The 24056-nt window shown below is 41.0% G+C and overlaps 1 protein-coding gene across 1 annotated transcript in view; it reads right to left on the bottom strand.

Moving 5' to 3' along the window:
- Positions 1-24056, bottom strand: part of TRPC7 (transient receptor potential cation channel, subfamily C, member 7) — a 71307-nt gene that overhangs the window by 6599 nt on the left and 40652 nt on the right. Inside the window, exons 4-8 of the mRNA XM_009575726.1 lie at positions 18887-19103; positions 13124-13357; positions 10953-11217; positions 4491-4686; positions 1748-1969 (exon numbers count right to left, since the gene is read on the bottom strand). Coding sequence (XP_009574021.1) covers positions 1748-1969; positions 4491-4686; positions 10953-11217; positions 13124-13357; positions 18887-19103 — 1134 coding nt within the window. The remainder of the gene's footprint in view (positions 1-1747; positions 1970-4490; positions 4687-10952; positions 11218-13123; positions 13358-18886; positions 19104-24056) is intronic.

Below are 24056 nucleotides of genomic sequence, written 5' to 3' on the forward strand. Positions count from 1 at the left end.
AACAAAGCAAGTTTTGTGTGGTTGGATTCAAATAATTTTTTAAAAATATTATCTTTTTTAATCATTATTTGAAATAGTTGAAAGACAAGCATTTCTTTCATTTCAAGACTCCACTGTTCTAGTGAGTCTTTCATCTAGTGAGTAATCAATAGAAGTGTTAAATGAATTTATAGAGTAAAATGCCCCCAAATGCCTATCTATCTCGGCAATGCTCACCATGTTGGGTAGATTAATTGATAACGTGAAAAAGACCCCACGGATATACTTCTCCCTCCAATTTACGCTCTGACAGAGACTGAAAATGAACATCAGACCTGAGCAGCTCTCTTAAATTCATGGGAGCATGATCTCCTCCAAGGCCGTGGGCTTTGCCTGGAGCCGGGTGGCTCACCGTGAGTTGTTGTATTGCTCAGCTGTTTGTTCCTTGAAGGAGAGCCAAGAGATCCAGACAAAGCCCCAAAGCAGGCTGCACGTTACAAAGGCAAACTCTGCAAAGCCTCCTCCAACTTCCCTTTCCTTCTCCTCAGTGTCTCTTAGTACACCTCTTCTCTTCTGCAAGCTTAAAACTGGGGGTAGGCTGCCCACATCTCATCTGCCCTAGAAAGGCTGGCCAAGCCTGCAGAGGAGCCACACCAGCCTCTCGTGTGCAGTGACTGTAAGAAATAATAGACAACACATTTCAGAGGGCTTTGCTTTTCCCCCAGGAATGGGTTCCCAGCGTTGTTCTCTTGTTTCAAACCCAGCTTGAGATGAGAAAATTAAATAAAGGCCAGGACACTTTTAAGCAAAGCTGCCTCCTCACGTCCTTGAATCCACTGAGTTTAATGACAGCAGCCGAGCACTGTGGCTGAGTTCCTGTGAATGTTTTGGGCGTTTTCTTCTCCAATGTAAAGCAGGTGGACTTGCCCTGTGAGTGGGATTGTGTTTGTTATAAATTTGTGCGCTGGGAACGCTTCATCCCAGTGATGCTCTGCACAGTGTTGCAGATAATAATTTCCACGGGCAACATAATTTTCTCTAATTTCTTCGGCATTTTCCCATGGGGGAGCAAAGCTAATTCTGTTGGGAAGGGTCTGGATGCTAACCATAGCCTTGCATCTCTCTTGCTTTGTCATGCCCTCACTAGTGCTGAGGAACGCGTGCCGCTGTGTAGCCAGTATTTCCAAAGCCAATTTCTATTTCAAATGACCAAAGGGGCTGTGGCTGAGGCAGGATCTACTCATTAGTGGCTACACATCACTAGGCAGATATAAGTAGAGAGGTTGATAATTATAGCTTTAGGTATTTAGGAGGTCTTATTAAGCCCTGCTTGGAAACTTGTTCCCAAACCTGGAATGGCAGAAAATGTAATGACAGGAAAATTGATTTGGAAATCGCTTAAAGGAAGGTGGATGTTATGAAGAGGCATAAGGCCTGCTGAGTAGATGATGAGCCAGACAAGCTGGGATCCTATTTGTGCCTCTGCTTCTGCCCTTGGTCTTTGACCTTGCTTATTTGGCCTTGGGAAACTCCCTTACAGAAGTGCCTGCTTTTATAAAAGTTCCTCTTTTCCCGGTGTCCTGACAGTGTCCAGTACAATGAGGCCACAAGTCTGGGAGGACCCTCTAGGTGCAATGTAATACAACTAATATGCAATGATGAGGCTGAGTAAGAGGCTGTGCTGTCCCTGATCTACCTGTGTACCATGCAGCCCCCTCCAGAAGGAATCTTTTCTACAAAGAAGGTGAAAAGTGAAGATACAACATACCCGTTGTTTGGAATTCAGCATCCCCATCTCAAGATCATTTTCACAGTTTTTGGCCTTGGATTTGCAGAGTTTTATGAGGCACATTTTTATTCTCAGTATGAGATAATAAAATGATTTAGGGCTTGGCACTAGATTAAAAGGAGCAGGTAAAGTCCTTCCTTCGTCGAAGTAGGATAGCCAGAGCTTGGCACGTGCAAACTTCCACTCCACATCTGCATCCTCCTTGGGAAGGGAAGAGGAAAAAAAGACCAACACCCAAATGCATAATTAGTAAATAGGAAGGAATTTAGCTATGACAAGGACAAACATACAGGTAGGGTTTAACTAGAATCAGATTTCTGTTTGCCAAATGTCGCTGATTTCTTTTATTATTAGCTGATTTCTCCGTTGATCCTGTTTGCATTCACCATCACGTATCCCTAGATCAATACACCTTAACTCTCTTACTATTCACCTCCTGCCACTGATGAAGGTGGAGAAAAAGTCCACCACTCAATGCCTGTGAATCTCCTTTATGAACTATCAAGGTGGGCCATGATCACTTCCAAGTACAAGGGCAAGGTTAGCACATACTTTATAGATCTGCTTGGCATTTGTATAGGAGGATGGTCAGGGCCATGTAACAGGACCATTTATCAGGCAAAAGAAAGAATGAGATACAGCTGCTCTACAGCTGTTTTCATTGTGGTTTATGGAGGCCAACAGCATCAATAGAAATGTGGGTCTGCCAACACCTCATACTCAAGGACGTCTGTGTTCTGCTGAAATTAATAACCTCTGATTATCTTGTACCTCTGAAACCCAGTCAAAAACTGGCATAACACAACTGAGATTAATTCTGTCACAGTTACAGCAGTATGTCTTTGCCAGTGGAGCAGCATTCACTTCTGCTGTTTGGCCTTCTCATTGCTTGGGGTTGCATTTCACGGAAGCCTTAAGCTGAATTACAGTGGAAATCACTTGTGATCCGTTTTAATGATTTTCTGTTAAGCAGCTAAGGAGCTACTGATGGAAGTAGCTCTGGTTTCTGACTGGCAAAAGGACCTTTTCTTTCCATAAATGCAAAGTTGGCAGGAAGCACTAATACTTGAGGCATAAACAGAAGAAAACCAGTAGCTGAAGAGAGATGTTCAATGGAAAGCATAAGAATATGGTCTTGCCCGTCTAGCTAACAGTAAAACATGTCCCCACTGACCATAACGGAATTTAATTCCTAAGTAAGGACCATCCTCTGTCGTTACTGACATTGCTGTCATCGGATAAACACATTGGCAAAAGGGACTTTCTCTGCAGTCAGTAGGATGACTCTGTCTTTAATCTCCCTGCTACTGAGGATTGAAAGGAACTAGTACGAGATTTACCGTTTTTTTCCCAGTCCTCAAGTGGGAGGATCTGGGCCAAATAGCTCACACTTGTTTTGCTTGCTGATAGTTACAAGTAGTCTTTAACAAAGTTTTGAAAATTTCCACGCAATCAAGAAGGATGATAAAGCATTTTTCCAGGAAAATGGTCATCACAAAGTTTAGACTAGAAAGTTAATATAGGTCATCTATTCAGGTATTTTTAGAGATTTTTCTTAGGAAACTTTCAAGAGCACCTCTACCTACTACAATAAACTAGAAAATGCAGTAAGAGGCTGAGACCCCTTCAGAAGTAGGTCTTGTTTCAGTAGAAGAGGATTCAGGAAGATGCTTGATTTTAAGTGATTAGAAACCTTTGGGGAAATGACTCTGCCTTCTGCATGCAGGAAAGCTCCTGGGGCAGAGAACATATGTAAGGTCTCTCTGACATTTAGACTCAGATGCAGCACGCACAAGATAGAGTTATATTTGCACTACAGTACATGGATGAATCAGACATTACAGTGAGAAAATATTTTCAGCTCTGGCCTTTTGCAGGTTCTGAAGGGAGATTAGAACAAATAATTAATACAAACCCAACTACAGAAACTTGACATTTAAAAAATCAGAACAAAGAGGTGACTCAGCATTAACTTTATCCAAATAATAATTTTTTTCTGCCTTTATTTACATTAGCAGGGAGTTGTTTATGTCCAAAGCATTTAGCAAATCCAGGCTGCTAATAGCCATATTACCGAATAAGGTTGGGTAAACCCTGCAAACACCTTTCTGCAGAAACCTATTCATATTCCGTGAGGGCTGTGTTAATATTCTTTAAAAGCTGCTTTTTGTGAATGTTCATGCAGTTATGTTTTGCAGACCTAGACACTCCTCAGAAAATCTATATCAAGCTTGTATACCTGGTATTTGGAAACTACTGAATTTTTAAATATGCATACATGAGTTTCAGACCTAGATGGGCTTGGGCTTTTAAGCAGTAGAGAACAGGGCAAAAAGCCAGATAAAATATTACTTGATCTATTATAAGCAAACAATGCAGTTAAGGTAACACGTGTGGATAAATTATCATAACCAACATAGTAAAAAATATTAGAAACTGCTTTCATTAAATACATGTAAAGGAAATTGGGTTTACTCACAGGTGGTCATTAAAAACAAGGAAGTTGAAGTTGTTCTAGAAATGATTCATTGTTAATTATTAATTCAATCCTAATTTGGGGAGGACAGGCACAGCCTTGACACTTACACAGCTTAAGATCTGTGTTTCCACAGCACTCTAATCTTGCATACGGAATAAGCTACAGCTTCCTTGTTTTTTTTAACATTTTCATTATCAGTCATAATTAAGTACATTGAGTTTGTAATCTAATTTCTTGTCTTACCTCAATTTCCTGATAGGAGTTGTTGATCATGGCTATTAGCATATTAAGCAGCACCACCACCATAGTCACGTTATATACTCCATAGAGTACGTATCCAATATTCTCAATGAATTTATGATCGTACTTCAGCACCACAGATATCACTTCCGATAAGCCAAATATTGACCAGAATAAGGTTTTAAAACTTTCCTCTACCCTAAAAATAAAGCAAAAAATCACATTATAGAGCTGATACCAGGTTAGCCAGGCCAAATGCTAATAATAAAAGTGGCAATCCACCAATATAAGTATGATGCCTTGGCACAGTCATTGTAAGCCATTATCCGTCACTCAGGGATGCGCCAAATCATATTTCCTGATTTGATAAGAAATATGATTTCTGACTGATACTATAAAGCTACAGTGTCCCCTTATTTGCTCCATCTGTTCTTCTCAGGTGTATTATTTGTCACTTGGATTTTGTGTCCCTATTAAGGACTTCTTCATTGGCAATTTGCAGTTTGAAACTTTTTGTGCAGGGCTTTTTACTTCTACTCACTCACCCTTTTCCTATCCAGAAAAGACAGGCAGAGATTATCTGGGAAAAGGAAGAAGGAACCTAGTTTGACCTCCTTTTATGCTGTTTCCAGGGCAGAAGAGTAGCATTACTTTTTACACAGAAGGAGTGAGGCATTAATATAACGAGCACACAGTGCAAGTATAGTCAGCCCATAGTCTGATTTTCTTCCCATCCTGCTTTTGACTGCAAACAAGTCAGACGCTCAAGCATTTGTAGCAAAAATTTGAAATTAAGGAGTGGTACAAGATGTTGCAGAGAGGCATTTTGGTTTGATTATTACCCTTGCTTGAAAGTAGAAAGGAACCAGAGGAAAATAAAAAGAGGGAAATAAGCCAACAACAAAGAGAATTGGGGCTGGAAAGGAGGCAGCTGGACTGACAGGTCAAAAGGAGAGTCTGATTCAGAGGAATCAAAGCCGTAACAGGCAGAAGGGGAGCAGCCACAGCTGAAAAGGAAGAAAGGAGAAGGAGGAAGGATGTTAGTACATTTTGGAAGCAGTTTGCTTAATTTTAATTTAGAAGCAATTTTGCCTTCACTTAACAATCCTTAGCATGTTAACAGTTAATTACGTCCCCTCTCCCCCTGCCTGCCAGGAGGTAAATGCCTTCTAAGAAACCAATGCCGTTGACAAATTATTTTGAAGAAAAGTTTTTTACTAGGGTGGCAGCCTAACCCTGCTAAATCTGTTTATAAAAACAGATTATAGACACAAACTACGACATATCCTAAAGGAACAATAAGCTTTACATTAACTCCAGTATCAATTACACCATGCATAAAAGCAAGAGAAAATAATTTCAACCCTTTGAAAGGCTAATGCAGAGCATTGGGCAGTTCCTTTCTGCCAAAGCAAACTGGTATTTATCTCCCATTATAACTTATGGTATTCCACATTTCATTTACAAGTAGTAGTAAGACTGCAGTAAATATTTAGGTATTGTTCTCAGCTAGGATAACTGCATCGATTTGTGGGGAGTAACCTTGAGTGGTGTTTCAAATAGATGTTGCACAATTTAATTTAAAATGTGGCTTTGTCTTCAGTCTCCATGATACTCAGAGTCACTGATACCATGTTCACTCCCCCTTGCTGCTTTGCACGAGGCTGGGACACCATGCAAAGATACACTTGTGGGATGAGCTGTGACTGTGCTGCAAACAAGTGCCATCACTTTTCCACTTGTTGGACGTTTCCTCTCCTGTAACACTCTGCCTTTGTCTCCTGCCCTCATCTGCAGCACTGGCTAGCTGGCATTAATGTGTCAAATACCCTTCACTTTTATGGTAGCAATCTGGCCACTGCTTATTTCATAAATGTTGTACTTTCCAGTTAAAGAACACATATAACACCAAAAATCTCTGGCTTTGAAACCCACCACCTAAGTCACTTATCAAACTAATAAAACCCTTAACCCCAGCCTTGATCCCAGCTGCACCCTGCTATTAACCTTCCTTCTTTAATTTGGAAAGGTTCACTTAGTTTTCCACCCTGCCGGCACATTTTAATAAAACGTGTCAACTCCGCTCCTTTTCTGCAGCTTAAGCATTAACTTTTGTTCTGGAGTGGTGCCAGATTCTCCTTGAAAAGTTAATTAAGGACTGTGAGCAGCCTTGACCACCCCGAGCACGACAGAGGAGGCAGGGAAGGGCCAGGGCGCTGGGCTCCAGTGCAAATGTCCATAGTCCTTGTTCCCAGGGTGCCCATGGTGGTGGGACTGGGAAGGTGGTGTAGAGGTGGACGTGACCTGTAGCACCCCAAAACGGTGCTTAGCAATGCACCCAAGCAGATGCAGGTCTTCCTTTTGTAGAGGAAACATTTCTAGGAGATCTTATTCTAGTCCATCCCCACCCTCCAAAAAGGCTGGATGGCTCTTTCCTTCTCCCTTTTAGATTACTGCCAAATTGCACGAGATTGGCACAGGTCACAGGGAACGTCGGTTGGTTTTTTTGGTTTTTTTTTTTGAGAACATCTTGCTAAAACACGAGACGAGGATGTTTGGAGCCAAGTTCTCAATGATTCCAAGATGCTGATGTGTCTCATCGTTGCCAGCTAAGCAATTTACCCCCTTCCTGCAAGGTCAGCGGGTGTTTTATCCTTCTCAAAAGCAGACAAATGAAGGATCGGAGGAAGTCAGGAGTCCTGCCCAGACTGACAGCTCCTGGCGGCAGTGGCAGATTGACAGATGCTCCTTGTGGAGACGGGTACACTGCAATCTCTCTCTACTGTGGTAGAGCCAACTGTTGCAGTGGGGAGGGAGCGGAGAGATTTTTTTTGTTTCAGTACACATTGTCGTGTAAAAGTTAAATAAAGATTTTGCATCAAGGAAGAAAACAGATCATAGGCAATCATCTAATTGCAGATTTTCTGCGCTTTTGTAAACAGCAGTGTGTTGTTCATCAAAAAAGATCATGGCAAGGCTATGATTTCATGTCAATCTTGTGTCCTCTTTAAGAAAGCTTAAGGCACCCTTTCAGACTTATTTCCTTAAATTGATTGGTTGAGATTTAACACTACCAAAAAAGCAATGCGGTCAATATAATCTACAAAAATATCACATTTTGACAAAGCAAAATGAAAAGAAAAAAGCCTTTAAACCTTGAAGTAACATTGGCACTGAACAGTGAGTCACATTTCTCTTTGGGGAGAGGGAGACAGAAAACCTCGTGTTGTAGCCTTCAGGCTGATTTGTGATGCGGAAAGCAGGATGAATGCAATCAGTCTTGCCTCCATTTCGATTTTGTTTGCATAGCATATTCTTAATTACAGGCTGTTTCAAGAGCTGTGTTCTGTACACAGCATACAATAAACAGATAAACATAGCTGGGGTCGGTTGCAACTGTCGTGGAAATGGTCTACTTTTCAGCATTGAAGAACTTCCAAAAAATTTTGAAAGTATACCATGGTTAGTTAAATAATCTCTGTATTTTACTGTGCGAAGTAAAGTCCACTGCATCTTTATCTCCTTTGCACCCAGAACATTAAAATGGAAGGAATGACAGAAACTTTGCATGATAACTCGGTTCAGAGGCCACTGGGGTGCTACGTGCTTGCTCTGCAGATGGCAACACAAGCAAAATGGAGCACATGATTTCAAAAGTGCAATAGGAAGGGAAGGTGAAAGCTAAGTTACACCAAACATTTACTGAATATTATCATTAGAACTAAGCAAGCAATTCCCTCTGAGTGTTACCTGGACAGATGTACACTCTTTTTCCTGCCTATGTACAGTCCTGGGGAGCTGTGGTTTTCTTAAATGTGTAATTTGAAGTTATTTTGATGAGTAGCTGTTTGTCTAAGGTTTCTCACTGAGGCTATCCAGTGAGCTGTCAATTCAATGCCCTCTGAAACCGGCCACAATCAATTAGCACACAAATCCAATGGGTCTTTTTCTGTCATGACTTGCCAAGTGATCTCTGAGAATCAGGTCCCATAGTCGAATAGTCACATCTCTGAATATAAAACTTGCTTTCTGTAAAATTTCACCCGTCCTCGTTAGAATTCACAAACATACCCACCAGGAAATGCATTCGAGTGATGTCTCTGAAGTCACAGAATGGTTATGAGGACACCAAAGTAAGTGTTATTCTGCTTTGCCCCACTGAATTTTCACAACAGTTGAGCTACTTACTCAGCTCTAATATTGAAATTTTCCTTCTTTTCATGAATAAGTTAATGGCAGCAGGAGCCCGTCACGTTCAGCAAGGCCCACAGGCAGCTCATGAAAAATAGAGGAGGAAACGTTGCTAGAATTGGTAGCTGCCCATCTGCCAATATAACCTTCTCATTAGCTGTACACCTCAAGGTTTCTATCTTGTTGAAGAGATGTCTGAGAAGGATTTTCGGGATGAATGTTAATCTATTCTCTTTGTTTCATATGATGAAAGGGCTCATTTTCACTGATCATCATTTGACACTCCTGTGTTTAAATAATCAGAAGAAAATAAGTCTATTTTAAATCTCTTCCGAATTCTTAAAAGGAAAATTTATGCTCATGGAAAATTTGCTTCATAACAACATGAAGTCCCGCCAGGATAAGTAGTCACCAGGCTGAAGTTAAGGAGGAAGAGCACTGCCTTTTGACAAGCCTCTCCCCAATCCAAACATCCCTCGGGCATTTGAGCAATATTTACTCCGGTGAGCCGTCATCATTTTAGTCAATGTTTGCTCATTATTTCCGTCAAAAGACAGTAACTGCTGGAAGACCTACTTAGGTAATGAGTGCTAATGAGAGAGTTACTGCGCAGCATTGCATCAGAGACTGAGATTTGTCAGTGACGTGCTCTAGCGACGTGCCTGGGGGATACCATAACTGAGGGTTACTGTGCCAGCAGGCAGTCAAGGATAGTATTGACTCAACTTCTCATTAAGTCTTGTGCTTCAAGGGCATCTCCTTCTCTTCAAATACGAAGCAAGTCACATCCCACAGACTCAATTTTCTTCTACCTTACTACCAAGCACAGATAAATGTAATTGCATCTGGCCTCATAAATCCTTCCATTAAAATGTATCCTGAGGTTCGCGGAGAGGTCTAGAAGGCATATTTGACTCAATTAGGCAAAGTAAACATTATGTTGCAAGATACGTGTCGCATAAGAGGGTGGTGTGGTAAAACTGGCTCCTGTGCGTTTGGAAGGAAACAGCCACTCGCAGGACAGAAATGATGCTGAAAAGGTCACTTCTCCCAGAGGAGCTACGAGCTAAGCCGCCAGCTCGCCGTGTGACACGTTAGAGAAATGACACGTCAAATGCCAGCTGCTGTCTGCTCTGCGTCTGGTAAACGTCGCGGGCTCCGGCATTACAAGCGTGGTGTGGTTGCCTGGAAGTCGGATCACAGCAAGGGGAAAACGCTATGGCAAGCTGTCCCCCTCCCTCACAGATGGGTGTGTGGGAAGGAAAGTCCCCACCGAGTCCCTAAGGCAAGTCATGGTGGTTCTGTGAGACGCAAAGCTGACTGCCAGGGTGCTATGCTGGTGCCACATCGCAGTGCAAAGGAGGAGGCTTTCCTGTGGATGCATGGGACACGTCCCTCAGACACAGCAGGGCACCAGGATGTCCCCTCCTCTGAAAGTTCCTTCAGGACCTCAACTGTCCCCGCCAGGGTTGCGGCTTGGGTTCCCAGGGTCCCAGAGAATCAAGGCTGCATTTTGTGCTACCACCGAAGGGTTGTCCCTTTTCAAAAGCAGCCTCAGTCTGAACGTCATTCCAGAAGCATTTGCCAACCTCTTTCTCTTCCTGACGTGCCTGACAGGATGAAGACAGGCCCCTGGCACAGCCACCTCCGCAGGGCTGGGCGGCCACCCCGCGAGCGCTGGCAGGTGAGCGTGGCCCAGGCAGACCCACTGCCCTGCGTGGCCAGGAACCCGGCACGATGCTCTGTGCAGCTTTCACATGGCCTCTGCTGAAAAGCACCCAGCCAGGATTTAAGAAACACAGCCTAGGCATCCTGGTTTGTTTTGCTATTTTGAGCATCGTGACCAGCAGCTGGCTCTGCAGATGTGCACCGAATAATCACAGCTGCGCTCACGTGGTATCCTAAACCAGACCTCACATAAGCAAAATCCTCCCTTATTTTACATCCATTTTGGCTTGCAGCTTTAAGAACAATAAGTCTAACCTCTATTCCACTGCTTCTCTGGACTCATGAAACTGAACATCTCACAAACCATTTTTCTGATCTATTATTTTGATTTCCAGAAATAACCATTTCTGAACTACACGTCTCCTTACGTTCAGACCTTGAGCTGGCTGCCAGGGCTAGAGGCTGTGGCACTAGTTTCCCAGGCAAAGTCTAGACGCGACTTCCCCACATGGCTGGAGTAGAAACTATCCGAGCAGACCTTGCAGCAGCAATGGACCAGAATGGATTGAGCCCTGCAAAAGCAGATGCTTTTCCATAGGTACTCACGTTGTAAATGCAGGGTTGTATTTTGCACCAAGGTAGTAAGAGTAAAGGTTGAACATTCCAATCATGAAGGCCAGGAACACCATGATGAAGATGACCATGAACTTGAAGATATCCTTCACAGTCCTCCCCAAAGAGATCTGCAGGGGGCCGAAGCTTTCGTTGGCTGGAAGAATGTAAGCAATGCGGGAGAAGCTGAGTACCACAGCTATTGCATACAGTCCTTCTGAAATGATCTGAGGATCCGAGGGAAGCCACTTGTTCCTGGCTAAAACAATACACGTAACACTAGGTATTAGTAACAAAAAGTGTTAGATGGAAGTTATGATGATAAATGACCCCTTTTCAAGACTGAATCTTGGTTTTGGCCAGGAGTTAAAGAAAAAAAATATTTGGAACAACTGGTCACTGAAATCCTCAGCATGCTGTACAAATACAGGTGAGAAGAATTAGTTGTATTTTTCACATGGTAAAGATGAGAAATGAGCAAGTCACTGGGATTACCAAAGTCACACAGCAAATAAATAACATGGCTTTAAAGAAATTTGATATTTTCCGTTTCCTGGTTGAATATCAGCTGTGCTGTGCCTTTTCCATCTGAAGCCCTTGAGATGGAGAACCAAAACCACAACTCAGTGGTGTTTGGCTATAGATTTGGATACATGGCACAATATTTGGAAAGGGAGCATGAAAGAGGCTGAGATCTCTACCCCTACCATTAGATAAGAAAGTTAGGATTTGTTCAGATAAAGCAAATATTAACTGTCAAGTATATAATCTTCATGTTATCTTTAAATTAAAGCCAATTCTTGCAGTCTAGCCACTCTAATATTTTTACTTTAAAAAGCTTCTTGTTGAAATCAGATATGCATCATTTATTTAATCTACTGAAAATTTGAACATTTATATTAATACAATTTATAAGTGTCCTTGCATCAACTGAGCTTCTTGATGAAAAGATTGTGACTCAGAGCTAAAACATGTGACATCTTTAAGGACACAGCAGTAAACTTAGGCATTATTTTCAGTAATCTGAACCAAAGGAAAAGCAGCAGATGGAGGAATTCACAGGATCTGGTTGTGACATTCTGTTCCGGACCCTTTGCACCTTTGTATCATGAACTCACTTTAAATGGGTCAGCAGCAAACCAGAGAGAGGAAAACCACAACATCATCTCAGTGGCCTCTTGCTTGCCTGGGCAAGGAGAGGGAAGCTTACCTTCAGAGGGGACACACCAAGCAAGAGCCTGAGCCAGTGTGACCAGCTCACGGACCCGCCAGCAAGCCTGTGGCTCTGCACCCTGGTGTGGGTGCACCCAGGGCACGTGTCTCTGGTGCACGTCTACAGTGGATGAAGTCTGCTGCCCCAAATCTTCCTCTCCAGCCCAAGCACATCGCTAGAATTACTACCTTACAACCCTAGGGAGCAAATGGCTCTCCTTTGTGCCCAGATCTCTAGCTCCTGCAGCCCCTCTGCGAGCAAAAATCCCCACAGATTTTGCTGAGGGTTACATCTAAAGCTAGCAGAGACACGCAATGATTCCAGTCCCCATACTGGGGTGCAAAGCTCTATCCATTTGTCACTATCAAAGAAAAATCATTTCAGCCATCAAAAATAATGTTGTCAAGGTTATGCTACTTCTTGCATTTCCAAATGTCAGCACTTACAGATGATATAGGCTCTCCAAAATAAAGGTTTTCCTCTTGGAGGAAGCAGCTTATGTGTGTAATTTGTATTTGTATTTCCATTATATAGGTGTTGGATATAACGGAGGTGCAGAGCATACCACCGGTTAGAAATGCAGCTCCATATCCTAGGTGTGTTCACACATCTCCCTCCTCTCACATTTGGAAAACCAAGCAGATTCATTCATCTGTAATTTAAATTATATTCTGCTCACTCCCAGTTCCTGGTTATTTGTTGCTCGAGCTATTTTGTCAGGATGTGATTGACCTGAATGTGGCCTTAGCACAAGATCAGAGACTGAATGAGACTCAGATCTCAATTCCTTCTGACTGTTTAGGAAGATGGCTGGAATGGGTAGATCTGAGAAGAATAATTTGGTTTAATTAGAAAAAAACTACATAAATATCACAAAAAGAAAGCTATTTCCAGCACTGCCACACATTATCTTAAAAGAACAGGAAGCATTACATAGCAAAAAGCATCTTACCATAAGTAAAGTAGGCAACTTCAGGGGGAAGGGTGACATTACTGAGGTCATTTTCTTGAACGTACTGATCTACGTACTGTTGTGCTTCAGTCGCTTTGAGAAAAGCCATGAACCTGGCGGTGAACGATGCCACAAAGATGGACAGCATCCCGAAGTCCAGCAGGTTCCAGAGATGCACCACGTACTCGCGTGGCCCCTCTTCCCAGATCTCCTTGCACTCTGACCATATCATGCCTGCGGAAAGGCCAGAGCGTGTTTAACCGGCAAACGCAGAAGGTGCTTTTCATATTCAGACAGACCCATTTCCTGGCTAACAGTAGCTTCTAAGATCGAAACATAACTCTTCAGTTATACTATTTCTCGAGAGAATAGTTTGTGTCATGTTTTATTTAAAATTATTAAAAACTTTAAGCTTGTTTGACCCTTTGTGCATATGAGGCAGAAATTTCAAAATTTCACTATATGAGTCAATGGTAAAGTAGATTTCTGGTGATGTCAGAGAAAGCACAGTTCAGAAATACTGAAGACATTAGAAAATCCTACTGCTGATCTATTTGGAAAAAATGTAGATTTCCTCTCTTGTCCCCAAAATCTCCTTGCTAAACTGTGCCACTGAAGATGGTATCACTTGCTCTGCTGATGTTTTCCTCCTTCCCTAAACCAGTGGGTGGGTCTGTTTTGAGAACGGAAGCAGATCTTTGCAAGACAAAATCTGATCCAGGAGTAAATACAGTATGAACAGAGAAAAGGTAAAACAGAAGTTCTGCCCTTGGAGAACTTTTCATAAAGTTTTATATATTAAATAATAATGAATTTCCATACAATAAAGTCTGATCTACCACTTTGAAAACCCTGAGTTTAGTCTGAATTTAGGATCTTTCCGACAATAGACTTACAGACAAACCTAAATGCCAAACCCAGAAAATTCAAAAGTTTTGACATCCATGTTCTACTGGGGAGTGCTGGGGAGGACAGGTGAATTCAATGGGCAAACTGGAGCCAAGAGTTCAGGTCAAATTCTTCAACTTGCCCAACTTTCAATCAAAGCAGGGCCCCAAGGCCAATATCTTGCTTCTGAATAGCTAAAATATTGGAATATTTAACCCACTGATAAATATTTCCTGCACTCTACCCAATCCTGTTTCCACAGCAGCAGCAAAATTCACGTTTAATCAAGCAGGAGCAGTGCCTGCTGCCAATTTCCATGTGGCCTCCTGCAACCTTGTCCTTTTTGTGAACTCTTCTTCATCCTCTTTACTGGAAGCTCTCATGGTGTGGCATGTAAATGCATTTGTTCGGCTACTTCAGAGACTCTTGGAAGCGTATGGTGTCCCAAGCGGCGCAGTTGAAAGCCGGGTTATAGGGAAGGAAACAAGTCAGTACGAATCTAGCTGGAGGCTGGGGGGATGAAGAACTGCCGCTGTCAGTCCTTGTGCACGGGGAAGGATTTGAGAGAAAAAGGAAAGCTAAGCTATCGATACCACCGGTGGCCAAGGGACAGCTAGCCTGTGACCTCCGTAGCCCTGGAATCTCCTTGGAGCTGTACCCTGATATAGGTTACGTGCCATATAGGTCTGTCTTGGGAGAAAGCCTGAGGTCTGCTGAGCGCTGAGCAGAGCCAGAGGGAGGGCAGAGGGGAGCCTCCCAGCTCTTCTCCTCGAGTCCGCAGCTGCCTGGCTGAGTAAAAGCAAGAACTTCATCCCAAGCTGTCATTCACCATGAGTAAGATTTAATAATGAATAGTCTAAGGGAGAAGGTGGAAGAACTGGTTTCTCAGGAGCTGTCCCGGAGCAAGGATAAAATATTAAAGAAACATTTCTAGCTAAAAAAAAAGGTATTCCAGAAGTGATAGATAGGAGACATTAGCCCTACGCATTGCGCGTGTGTGTCGTATAAAGGTACTAAAGCACTTCAGGAAATATCACATGCATGGTAACATTGCCGACCAGAGTACTTGTTCACTGACACCCAGAAATGTCTTTTCTGGTTTAAATATTAACTCTCCCATCCCAGTTTATTTCTAATCTTGGTCACTTAATATACCTAAGTTGCAGATTAATGAAGTAAGGAATGTCTAAAACTGAGTAGGCTGACTAAAATTGGAATCACTCTGTGAAAGTATCATGCTATTGGCCTGTAATTTACATCATTCTTTTTGCCAGCTGTGTGGCAATCATTTTTTATCCATGCATATGGAAAAATGTCTATTCAGGACAAGTAGAAAAGTTACAGTAATTATTCCGTCAGTACTGCTGGTAATTGTATATACATTGTAAGGGAGTAATTCAAAGTAAAAATACTGAGAAGAGAAAAAGCAGCTAAAATTCAGGGGATGGGACGTAAGATGGGATGTAAGAACAGAAATAAGGGAAGGCAACTAGGCAAAGCAGATCTGCCAGGATGTGATTGCATTCCAATACGGTGTTTCTGAGGCCCCCAATGGCTCTGAGAGAGGTCGTTTCCCTGAGTTTGACGCACGGAGAGGTGGGATATGAGCAGCTTCTGCAGGTCTCTTGTGCCTGTTCTCCCACAGCAGGGATAATCAGAAATGTCACCTTGGCGGGCATTTCTGGTTTCAGCAGGGGAAGGAGAGTCAAGCTACAGGCACAGCCCATCTGGAAGAAAAATGGAAGTGTGCAAGAAGTGCTGTTCATCACCTGTGCACAAAAAGGAACAGTTTGTCAGATTTTTATATCCGCTGGCCTGGTACATAGATCACGAACAGCTGATGTTGGAGAGCCGCCTTTGAGCCTTCCTGGATCCACCAAAGGCTCTTGGATTAAGAGAGAGAGTTGTGCTCAGATTGCGTCTACCCAGAGCTTAACTGCTACCTTGGCTGTTTTTGCATGGGGATTTTGTATCCCTAAATGAAACCTTCCTGCTTCAAGCGCACCCTTTGGTCCACATTGCTCACGAGGAAAATCCCAGCCTTCCTCACTGGAAGGCAAGAGATGGGAAGACCCGGCTGCAGGGGGAGAGGTAGCCAAGGCATGCAATGAGCCACAGATGCATGAGCTGAAATTGCCGTGCTCCATGTACGAAGGGGCAAGTTCTCCCTTCAGAGCACTGCGGTATTTCTCTGTGCTGACAGGTTTATCATCTGCAGCCCTTGGATGCTTGTTCATACCAAAGAGGACCTTCTCCCACGTAAAATGCTATTGTTTATCTGGCTGTTCATGGGGATGTTAAATGAGCTACCAACACTACCTGGCTTATCCAGTGATGGTCTACAGCCATTTTAGAGGTGCAGGCTAATGGCAAGTAAAGCCTCTGATATGGATTTTTGGAGCAGGATGAAGTGCTTTCCTGGCTGAAAGTCATTGTCTCTGCTCAGTTTACTCCATTACTCACTTGCATTACAAATAATTGGGAGAGGAGATGGCAATGGTATCTTTTTGCATGACTCCAGTCTAAAATTCTCCTTCTGGTAGTTTTCTCTTAAAATATATACACATGGGTCAATTTTCATATCTCTAGCAAGATTAATTGCAGGGAGTGTGTGCTGGTTTTGGCTGGGATAGAGTTAATTTTCTTCGTAGTAGCTAGTATGGGGGGAATGAGCAAGCAGCTGTGTGGTGCTTAGTTGCCGGCTGGGGTTAAACCACGACAGAGTGCTACTACAGGTTGTGCTCACTCGTGACCACACTATGCTATGCTAATGTAGCACATTATCCTCGAATAATGCTATTCTGAACATGCGTCATAATTTTATGGTTGGCAGCCAGATAACTCGGAGAGCTAATTTTCTCCCCAAAAAAGAACTAAGATCAGGGACCTGTAAACGAATTTCTCAAAAATGGTCTGCTATGCTTGGATCAAGTAATGTGTCATCAGTTTTCATCAGCTTGCTGCCATAGTATGAAGGAGAAAAGAGAAAGAACAGAAACAGAAGGAAGGGATTTACAAGCTGAGGATAAATAAAATTACACTTTTTGATTGTACTATGAATCGAAGTGTAGGTAGCACACCTACACTGTTGAGCCTGAAGACAGCAACTGCAGGTGTTGCCAAGTAGGATTAAATATAGCTATATATATTTAATACACAAGAGTTAGATTTATTATACTTCAACATACACTTACTGTCTACTTACATTTGCCTCTTTGGAAAAGCATATGTTGGCAAATTTACCTGTGATATTTATCTATAGCATTTACATTTATTTAATTATATTTCTACTTACATATGCATATTTATAATACCTATAAGATTTTTGCGCCAAAAGGCTGGGCCGTTCGCCACCCTTAGTGCTTTTACAGTCCTTAAAGTTCACATTCGGGGCTCGGCAAGAGCCCAAGCCCTCGTGCCAGCTCTCTGCAGGCCACGTGCACCAAACTTTCACCTTAGTATTGCTGAAACGTTATTTGAAGCTTTATGTAGGCAGACAGGTAAAATGGCCAGAGAAGACTGTCAGTGCTGATGTAGACAGTCATTAGAAAATCTCATTATATTCAGAACTCTGTACAATGAATCACCTTTCTTCTCCCAGAAAAGTGAAAACCTTCGCTTTAAATGAAATGTTTTCTCCGTCATCTCTCAGGAACTCGCTAGGCAGACAGATACCTACTGCCTATAAGAAAAGAATACCTAGTCTAAAATCTAATCATCTTGTCCAACTGCTTTAATATCATTTTAAAAATATATCTTACAGACTTACTCTATCCAGTCTGGCATCTATTCAGTTTTTTCTAGCCTAATATCCTGTATGGGATTCAGATTATTGCGGGGATAGGGAACAAAGAAATGGTGGTCAGGAAGTCATCAGATAGAGCAGTCCTATCCTATTTTTCAGGGGGGGTTAACGCCATAAGTACTTATGGAACTATGGAATTATTTGTTGCAAGAAAAGGATCAAAATCATGGTGATGAGTAAAAATAGATACAGAACAGGTAGACAAAGATTCTGCAGAGTTGATAAGCTCAATTTCCCAAGAAATCCTTCTGAGCTTGTTTAGATTAGTGGTTCAAGGTAGCTGACCTGCCAGGAATAAATTGTGCCTATAGGAAAAGCAATACATCTGAATTTGCATAATACTCCCTGTAAGTTTAACTTGCACATTACATACTTTTGCACTTGACGGGTACATCCACGTGAACCCCTACTTTATAATTGTTGGATAACAATGTCTTTTAAAAGATTTGAGTGCTGTGCTGTCCTCCCACCAGTAACAATTTCATAATATGAATTTCATCATATCCATCTCGTATTTACCTAACAGTTTTCATCACCAGATCTCAGAGTGCATTACAAAAAAGTAAATAACAATATACTCATTTTGCAGATGAAGAAACCGAGGCTCAATGAATTATAATAGGACCTCATGGCAGGGTAATAAAACAGGCTGGTGGTCACCCACGTCCCAGCGGACACATTTCTTTCTGCTCACTTTAGATAGAGCAACGTCCTAGAGTGAAGTTATAAGATTCTATGACTATATTACCTTTTTTAAGATGCAATGATTAAATCAACAGAGGCAAACAGACAACATCTATAGCATTCACCATGGAAAGTGGAAAATCAGGAAAGTGAGAATTTGCCAAGCATAATTCAATATTTTCAAAAGCAGTAACCAAGATCAGTCTTCTTTGATCCTGTTTTAATCAAAATACTTCCACCAACTTCTAATTTAGCCTCATGGTGGGTTTTTTTTTGGTTTTGGGTTGGGTTTTTTTTTGTTTGGTTTGGGGTTTTTTCCCTTTGTCTTGTCACTGTCTATCATGCTATTTCCCTGGAGGACTTGTAGACATTTTGGTTTTGCTTACCCAATACCCACTTCATGATCAGCAATTCTGTCCATGAGAACTGAGTCGTTTTGACTCGAAATATTTGTTTTGGATGATCCGTGATGGTCTCGTTGGGGAGATTTTTTACTCCTTCAAACCGATCCGAAGCGTTCACTACTAACAGTCCGAGGAAGATTGTGAAAGAAACTGCATGTGCCACAAACTTCATGAAAGGACTGCGGAGGGTCCGTCCCAACTGCAATGAAACATACACAAGACATATGATTTTTTTTTTCCTCATCCACCTCCTGGAAGTTTTTTCCCTATAAAAGTTTGAACCATTTGCCCAAGGTAAAAAGGATTCAGAAATGAATTTTAGATCATGAACTAAGTGGGGTTTAGATATGTTCAAGTTGTTCTTTGCTACTACTAGACATTAGGCACTTCAGTTCAAATTATGCCCTTTGGATAATTTTCTATGCATGGCAGTATCTTATATTGCTCATTTATACCCACATGTAGTATCTAATTGTCCTGGCCATATGGTAAGTGGAAAATGAAGAGACAGGACATTTATATGAGACACGTTTGTGTGTATGTGTTATATGAATGTAGTCATGTGTGTCAATATAAATCCTAATGATGGGCCCACTTCTCATCCTTACATCATTGTTATATATTAGAATCTGTTATTAATGCTGAATTCTTGGTTCATTAATGATGTGCAGGAAATAGCCTTCTGTTTAAAGATTCTTTAGTAATGCTTTTAATATGCTTTGGTATGATAGTCTTCTCTCATAATTGCTACAAAAGCTGGAGATTCACTCTCCAGAACACAAAGATTTATTTCAAGACATTAAGCCAAGAATCAGAGCAGCAGATCTCTTCACTATAGCTAATATTTGTTACGTTCTTCTTGAAAAGCTTTGTTTGTTAATTAATTTAAATATCACTCTTTTCATTTTACATTTTCTGTGATCTAACAAAACATTACTCCAGAAAGATGTCAGAGTAGAAGCACTTTTAGGAGTGCAAGGACCAATGCCTGTGGCGTTGGACACCATAGACAGCAAAGCAAGCGCCATCCTGTATGTGCCCTTTCCAAAACCCCCTCAAAGCAAATGGGATTTTTTTTTTGCAGTATATTACTCATTGATTCATTTCTCTTGATGACAAGGTATCCTCAAAATTTTCTTAATATCTACTGACTTGATCATAAAGCTTCATAGGAAATATGAAAAAGGACTGAAAAAGGAAATTCCTTGTTTTCTTACTTATCTCCAATAGCAGCTTTGTTCAAAGGAGCCCAGGTCTCTGGTCCTTGCAGAGCAGGAAATATTTTAAAAGTAGGGCTCTTTAGGTCTAGCAGAAATTTAAAGGAAGCCTTATGATTCTGGTTCTTATTTCTTTTTCTTCTCTGAATTTTTAAAATGTCAAATAAATCTTCTACGAAGTTGACTGGATAGTAAATCCTATTGTAAAATTTGCATGTTCCTAAATACCAGAAAGACTTTCCAATAAAGAAAATGGTAAAAATCTGCTCTATCCCCGAGCCCTTATTAACACGCTTGATTCTTTCTGAGGTCAACAAGGATGTGTTTAAGCAGGTAGATATTGCACTGAATCAAACCCCAAGTTCCCTTAGTCTTGTCTAGGAATACTATGGCAGATGTAGGAGTAAATGAAGTGTGTTAAAACCAATCCCAACACTTGTGATGCTGGTTCACTCCTCTGCTGTAAGCCTTGGAGTAGTGCTAGTTGTCAACAGCTTTTTATGGCTGGTGTTGGGTAGATTTCCTTTTTGTAACAGAATTTATATTTCCAGTACAGAGCTGATGGGTTGATGGGATATGTTTGAACAATGCCCCATACAGTAATGGGGCATCTCAGAAGTTTTCCTCTCTCTGCAGAGAGCTCAAAGAGCAAGAGCAAACTATAACAACAACTAGGGGTGTATGGGGCCTTACCAACAAAGTTTTAAGAAAGTGCATTTGCGGTCTGTACAAGACTCGTTTCTACTGTGAATTCACTAAAAGAGAAAAAGCACTTTCTATTGAATCATGAATTCTCTCCAAATAATTAGACTTTTTCTGCAGTCTATAGAAACTTAAAAAAGAGAGACCTGAGATTAAAGTAGCACAGCCTTGGTTATCGGAGAAATAATCCCATGTATTACAGAACCAAATGAATTCTGTGGGTAATTTTACCTAGTTCTTTACTGATTTAACAAAAGTCTGCATTTAGTCAGTGTTACATCAGCATTTTATCCCCTTTATTACTGTGGAAAGCTTACAATTTTTTTCTTGAGCTGATGCTTTTCATATCTTCTCAGAAATCTGATTTTTAGCTAAGAGCTACAGGAGGTGAAAGTGTTGAGTAGAATATTCTCTAAAAAATTAATGAAGCGACAATTCCTCCAGTCAGCCTAATGCTTTATGACAATAAGATATATTTTTCAAGCAACATGATACAGTTAAACTCAAGGTGTGTAACTACTTGGATGTATCAATTTCTCAATTACTTTTAAAAATCAAAATATCATCTTTAATCAAATCAGGATTGCAGGGAAGTTACTGGCAGAAACACTGACAGTGCGTGAACACGAAGGTTCATGCTTAAGAGAATAGCTTATTTCATGAGTTAGTCTCCTATCTGTATTATAGGAAAATAATGAAGCATGCAGATATGTCAAAAAGAAAATATATAAAATGTGATAGTGAAACAAAGTTTTCCAAATGCAAATTAATCTCTACTTCAAGAGACAGGAACAAATAAAGATAGAAATATCATAAAGAAAAAAGCCTTTACTATTTTCAGTACTATGCTTATAGCAGAAGCATGAAGGATATTGTTGTAGAAATTTTATGTAGCTTAACTGGGGAGGAAAATACCCAGAGTAAAAAGGTACAGGTACAGATTTAGGCGGAGCGATCCATTGAAGTTCCAGTGCTTAAATGATGCTGAGTCTGTCCCAGTGGGATCTACGGTCCATAAATCCCCAGCATGGTTACATGAAAGCCAGAGGACAACCCAGGCAATGAGAGCTGTGTATAAATGATCTCTGGTAGTGTTGTAATATTTGAACGTGCACTCAAACGACCACAGAAGAAAGAAAATACTTCTTGAAGTTCTGCAGACAGTCCAAACAGCCCTGCTTGCTCTTGTCATTATGTTTTTTGGGCAGCAGACTGTGCAATTTTTCCATTCTATCTCTTATCTTCTCTTTTGATCACCAGTGAAACACGTTTTGGACACCAACATATAAAGCAACAGTTTATTGCAGAGTCACAGCCTCCATGAGACGGATGAGTCAACACAGGCATTTCAGGATGGGATAGGCTTACACTCTGCGGGTCTTGTCAACAGTTTGTGCATCCAGAGGTGAATGAAAGACTGACAATAAATGGTTTTAATAAAGACAGCTCTGTGCAACTGAATGCAAAAGAAGACTTAAGGGTTTAGTTGCAAACTCCAGTTAATACCACTTACTAAATTTTCAAGGGTAGTATTTGGTATGGTATATTCTAACTCCACAGAGCTTTATTAAAGAAAATTCCTTGTTAGGGAGTAAAGGCTTGAAAACATATTCCTTGCTAAGATACATCAGTGAAGGATTTATACTGAGATATGAATTACTCTATTACCCTGTGTGAATCTGCAGAATTTGACCAATACATCCTAAGAACGTGATACACAACAGTATTGGTCAGGACAGCTCCTATAAGCAGTATTCCACATTACAGAAATCTCCTTCATTTTTGTCACTGCCTTAGCCCAGAAATGAGTCCCTGTCTTTTAAGTCAGGCCTGATTTGATTTAAGTTAAATATCTTAGCTGATTGTTACTATGGAAAAATTGTTTTATTACCCAGTGTGTAACATCAAGATTGTTTCCATGACGTAAAACCAAACAAAACACTTGTAAAATTGACCAGGACAAAATTGGGCTGCTCAGAGCATCACATGCAAATCTTCCCTTAACATCACCATCCTTTCAGAGGATATGCTGCCTATGTAAATTGTCTGTAATAACACTATGAGACCATACAAGGCTCATGCATCAACCCTCAGCCCTTGAATATAATAATGACTATTTTGGGTGAGGTACCAATTCACGGGGGAAAACGCATTCGTTATTCAGTTATTTCTATCACAGGCCCCAATCAAAAATCAAGACTACATTGTTCTGATCAATGCAAAGCCATTCATTAAAAGACAATTCCTGCCTGAAAGAATTTTCAATTTGACTTTATGACAGAAGGTTCCATATGGTTTTTCACAGTCTAAAGTGGAGTGAAAAGAAAGGGACATTGCAAAATGTGAATGCACTAAGGGTTTAGTGTAATGAAATCACAGTGAAATGTTAAGTCTCTCTCCTTCCATTTTTAAAAAATTTTAATACACCTACCTCAAGAAATTAAAACCAAATAATTTTCTCAATCATTTCTTATTTCTGCTGTAAAACTGATTTATTTTGAATTTTTTGCCTCTGCTTTTTTCCCCTTAGTTTTTATGCTTTTCATTTAAATTCTCCACTTACTTCTAGTCTAATTGTTCTCCCCACCTCCTGCTATATTCAAATGCAACCTCTGTAATTCTGAGAATATGACACAAACGTTGCTGTTGGCTGATGTGCCAACTCCCAGCACATTCATCAGAGATGAAGGAAATTAAACAGCTTCATAAATCCCTGCTAGACTGAGGTCTGACATAACGGAATCAAGGTGGTAATTCCACACATGAATTCCCTCTACGACATAACCAAAACCACCCCCAACACAGCTCGGCTTTCACATGCGCTTCTCTGTGTGAAGCTCCGGAGTCCTGTCCAGTATTCATAAAAGCTGTGGAGTTTTGTGTTGACACAAACCTTGAGAAAATGAAGTTACATTCTCAATTACTCTAAGAGAAAGTATTTTTCTTGAAAATATTTTGCAGGACACCAAGCCTTAAACATGTTTTATTATCTCAGATGTTCTGGAAGACTGTTTTCAAAAGGTTTGTCTGATTGCACCAACGTAAAACTTTTCAAATTATAGTCTTTCCTTAATACCCATCCATGGATCTATAATTTCTTGGGTTTGAGAAATTTAGAAAGGATTCCTCACTGGCTTTTAAAGGAAATGGGAGAAGATGCTTTCAAGACTGAATAAATTACCAGCACCAGGGGTCATTTTATCAAATTTAAATACCTCTGCTAAGCCTCCTGC

Source organism: Fulmarus glacialis, unplaced genomic scaffold (assembly GCF_000690835.1).
Source record: "Fulmarus glacialis isolate BGI_N327 unplaced genomic scaffold, ASM69083v1 scaffold20754, whole genome shotgun sequence".
NCBI classification, from domain to species: Eukaryota; Metazoa; Chordata; class Aves; order Procellariiformes; family Procellariidae; genus Fulmarus; species Fulmarus glacialis.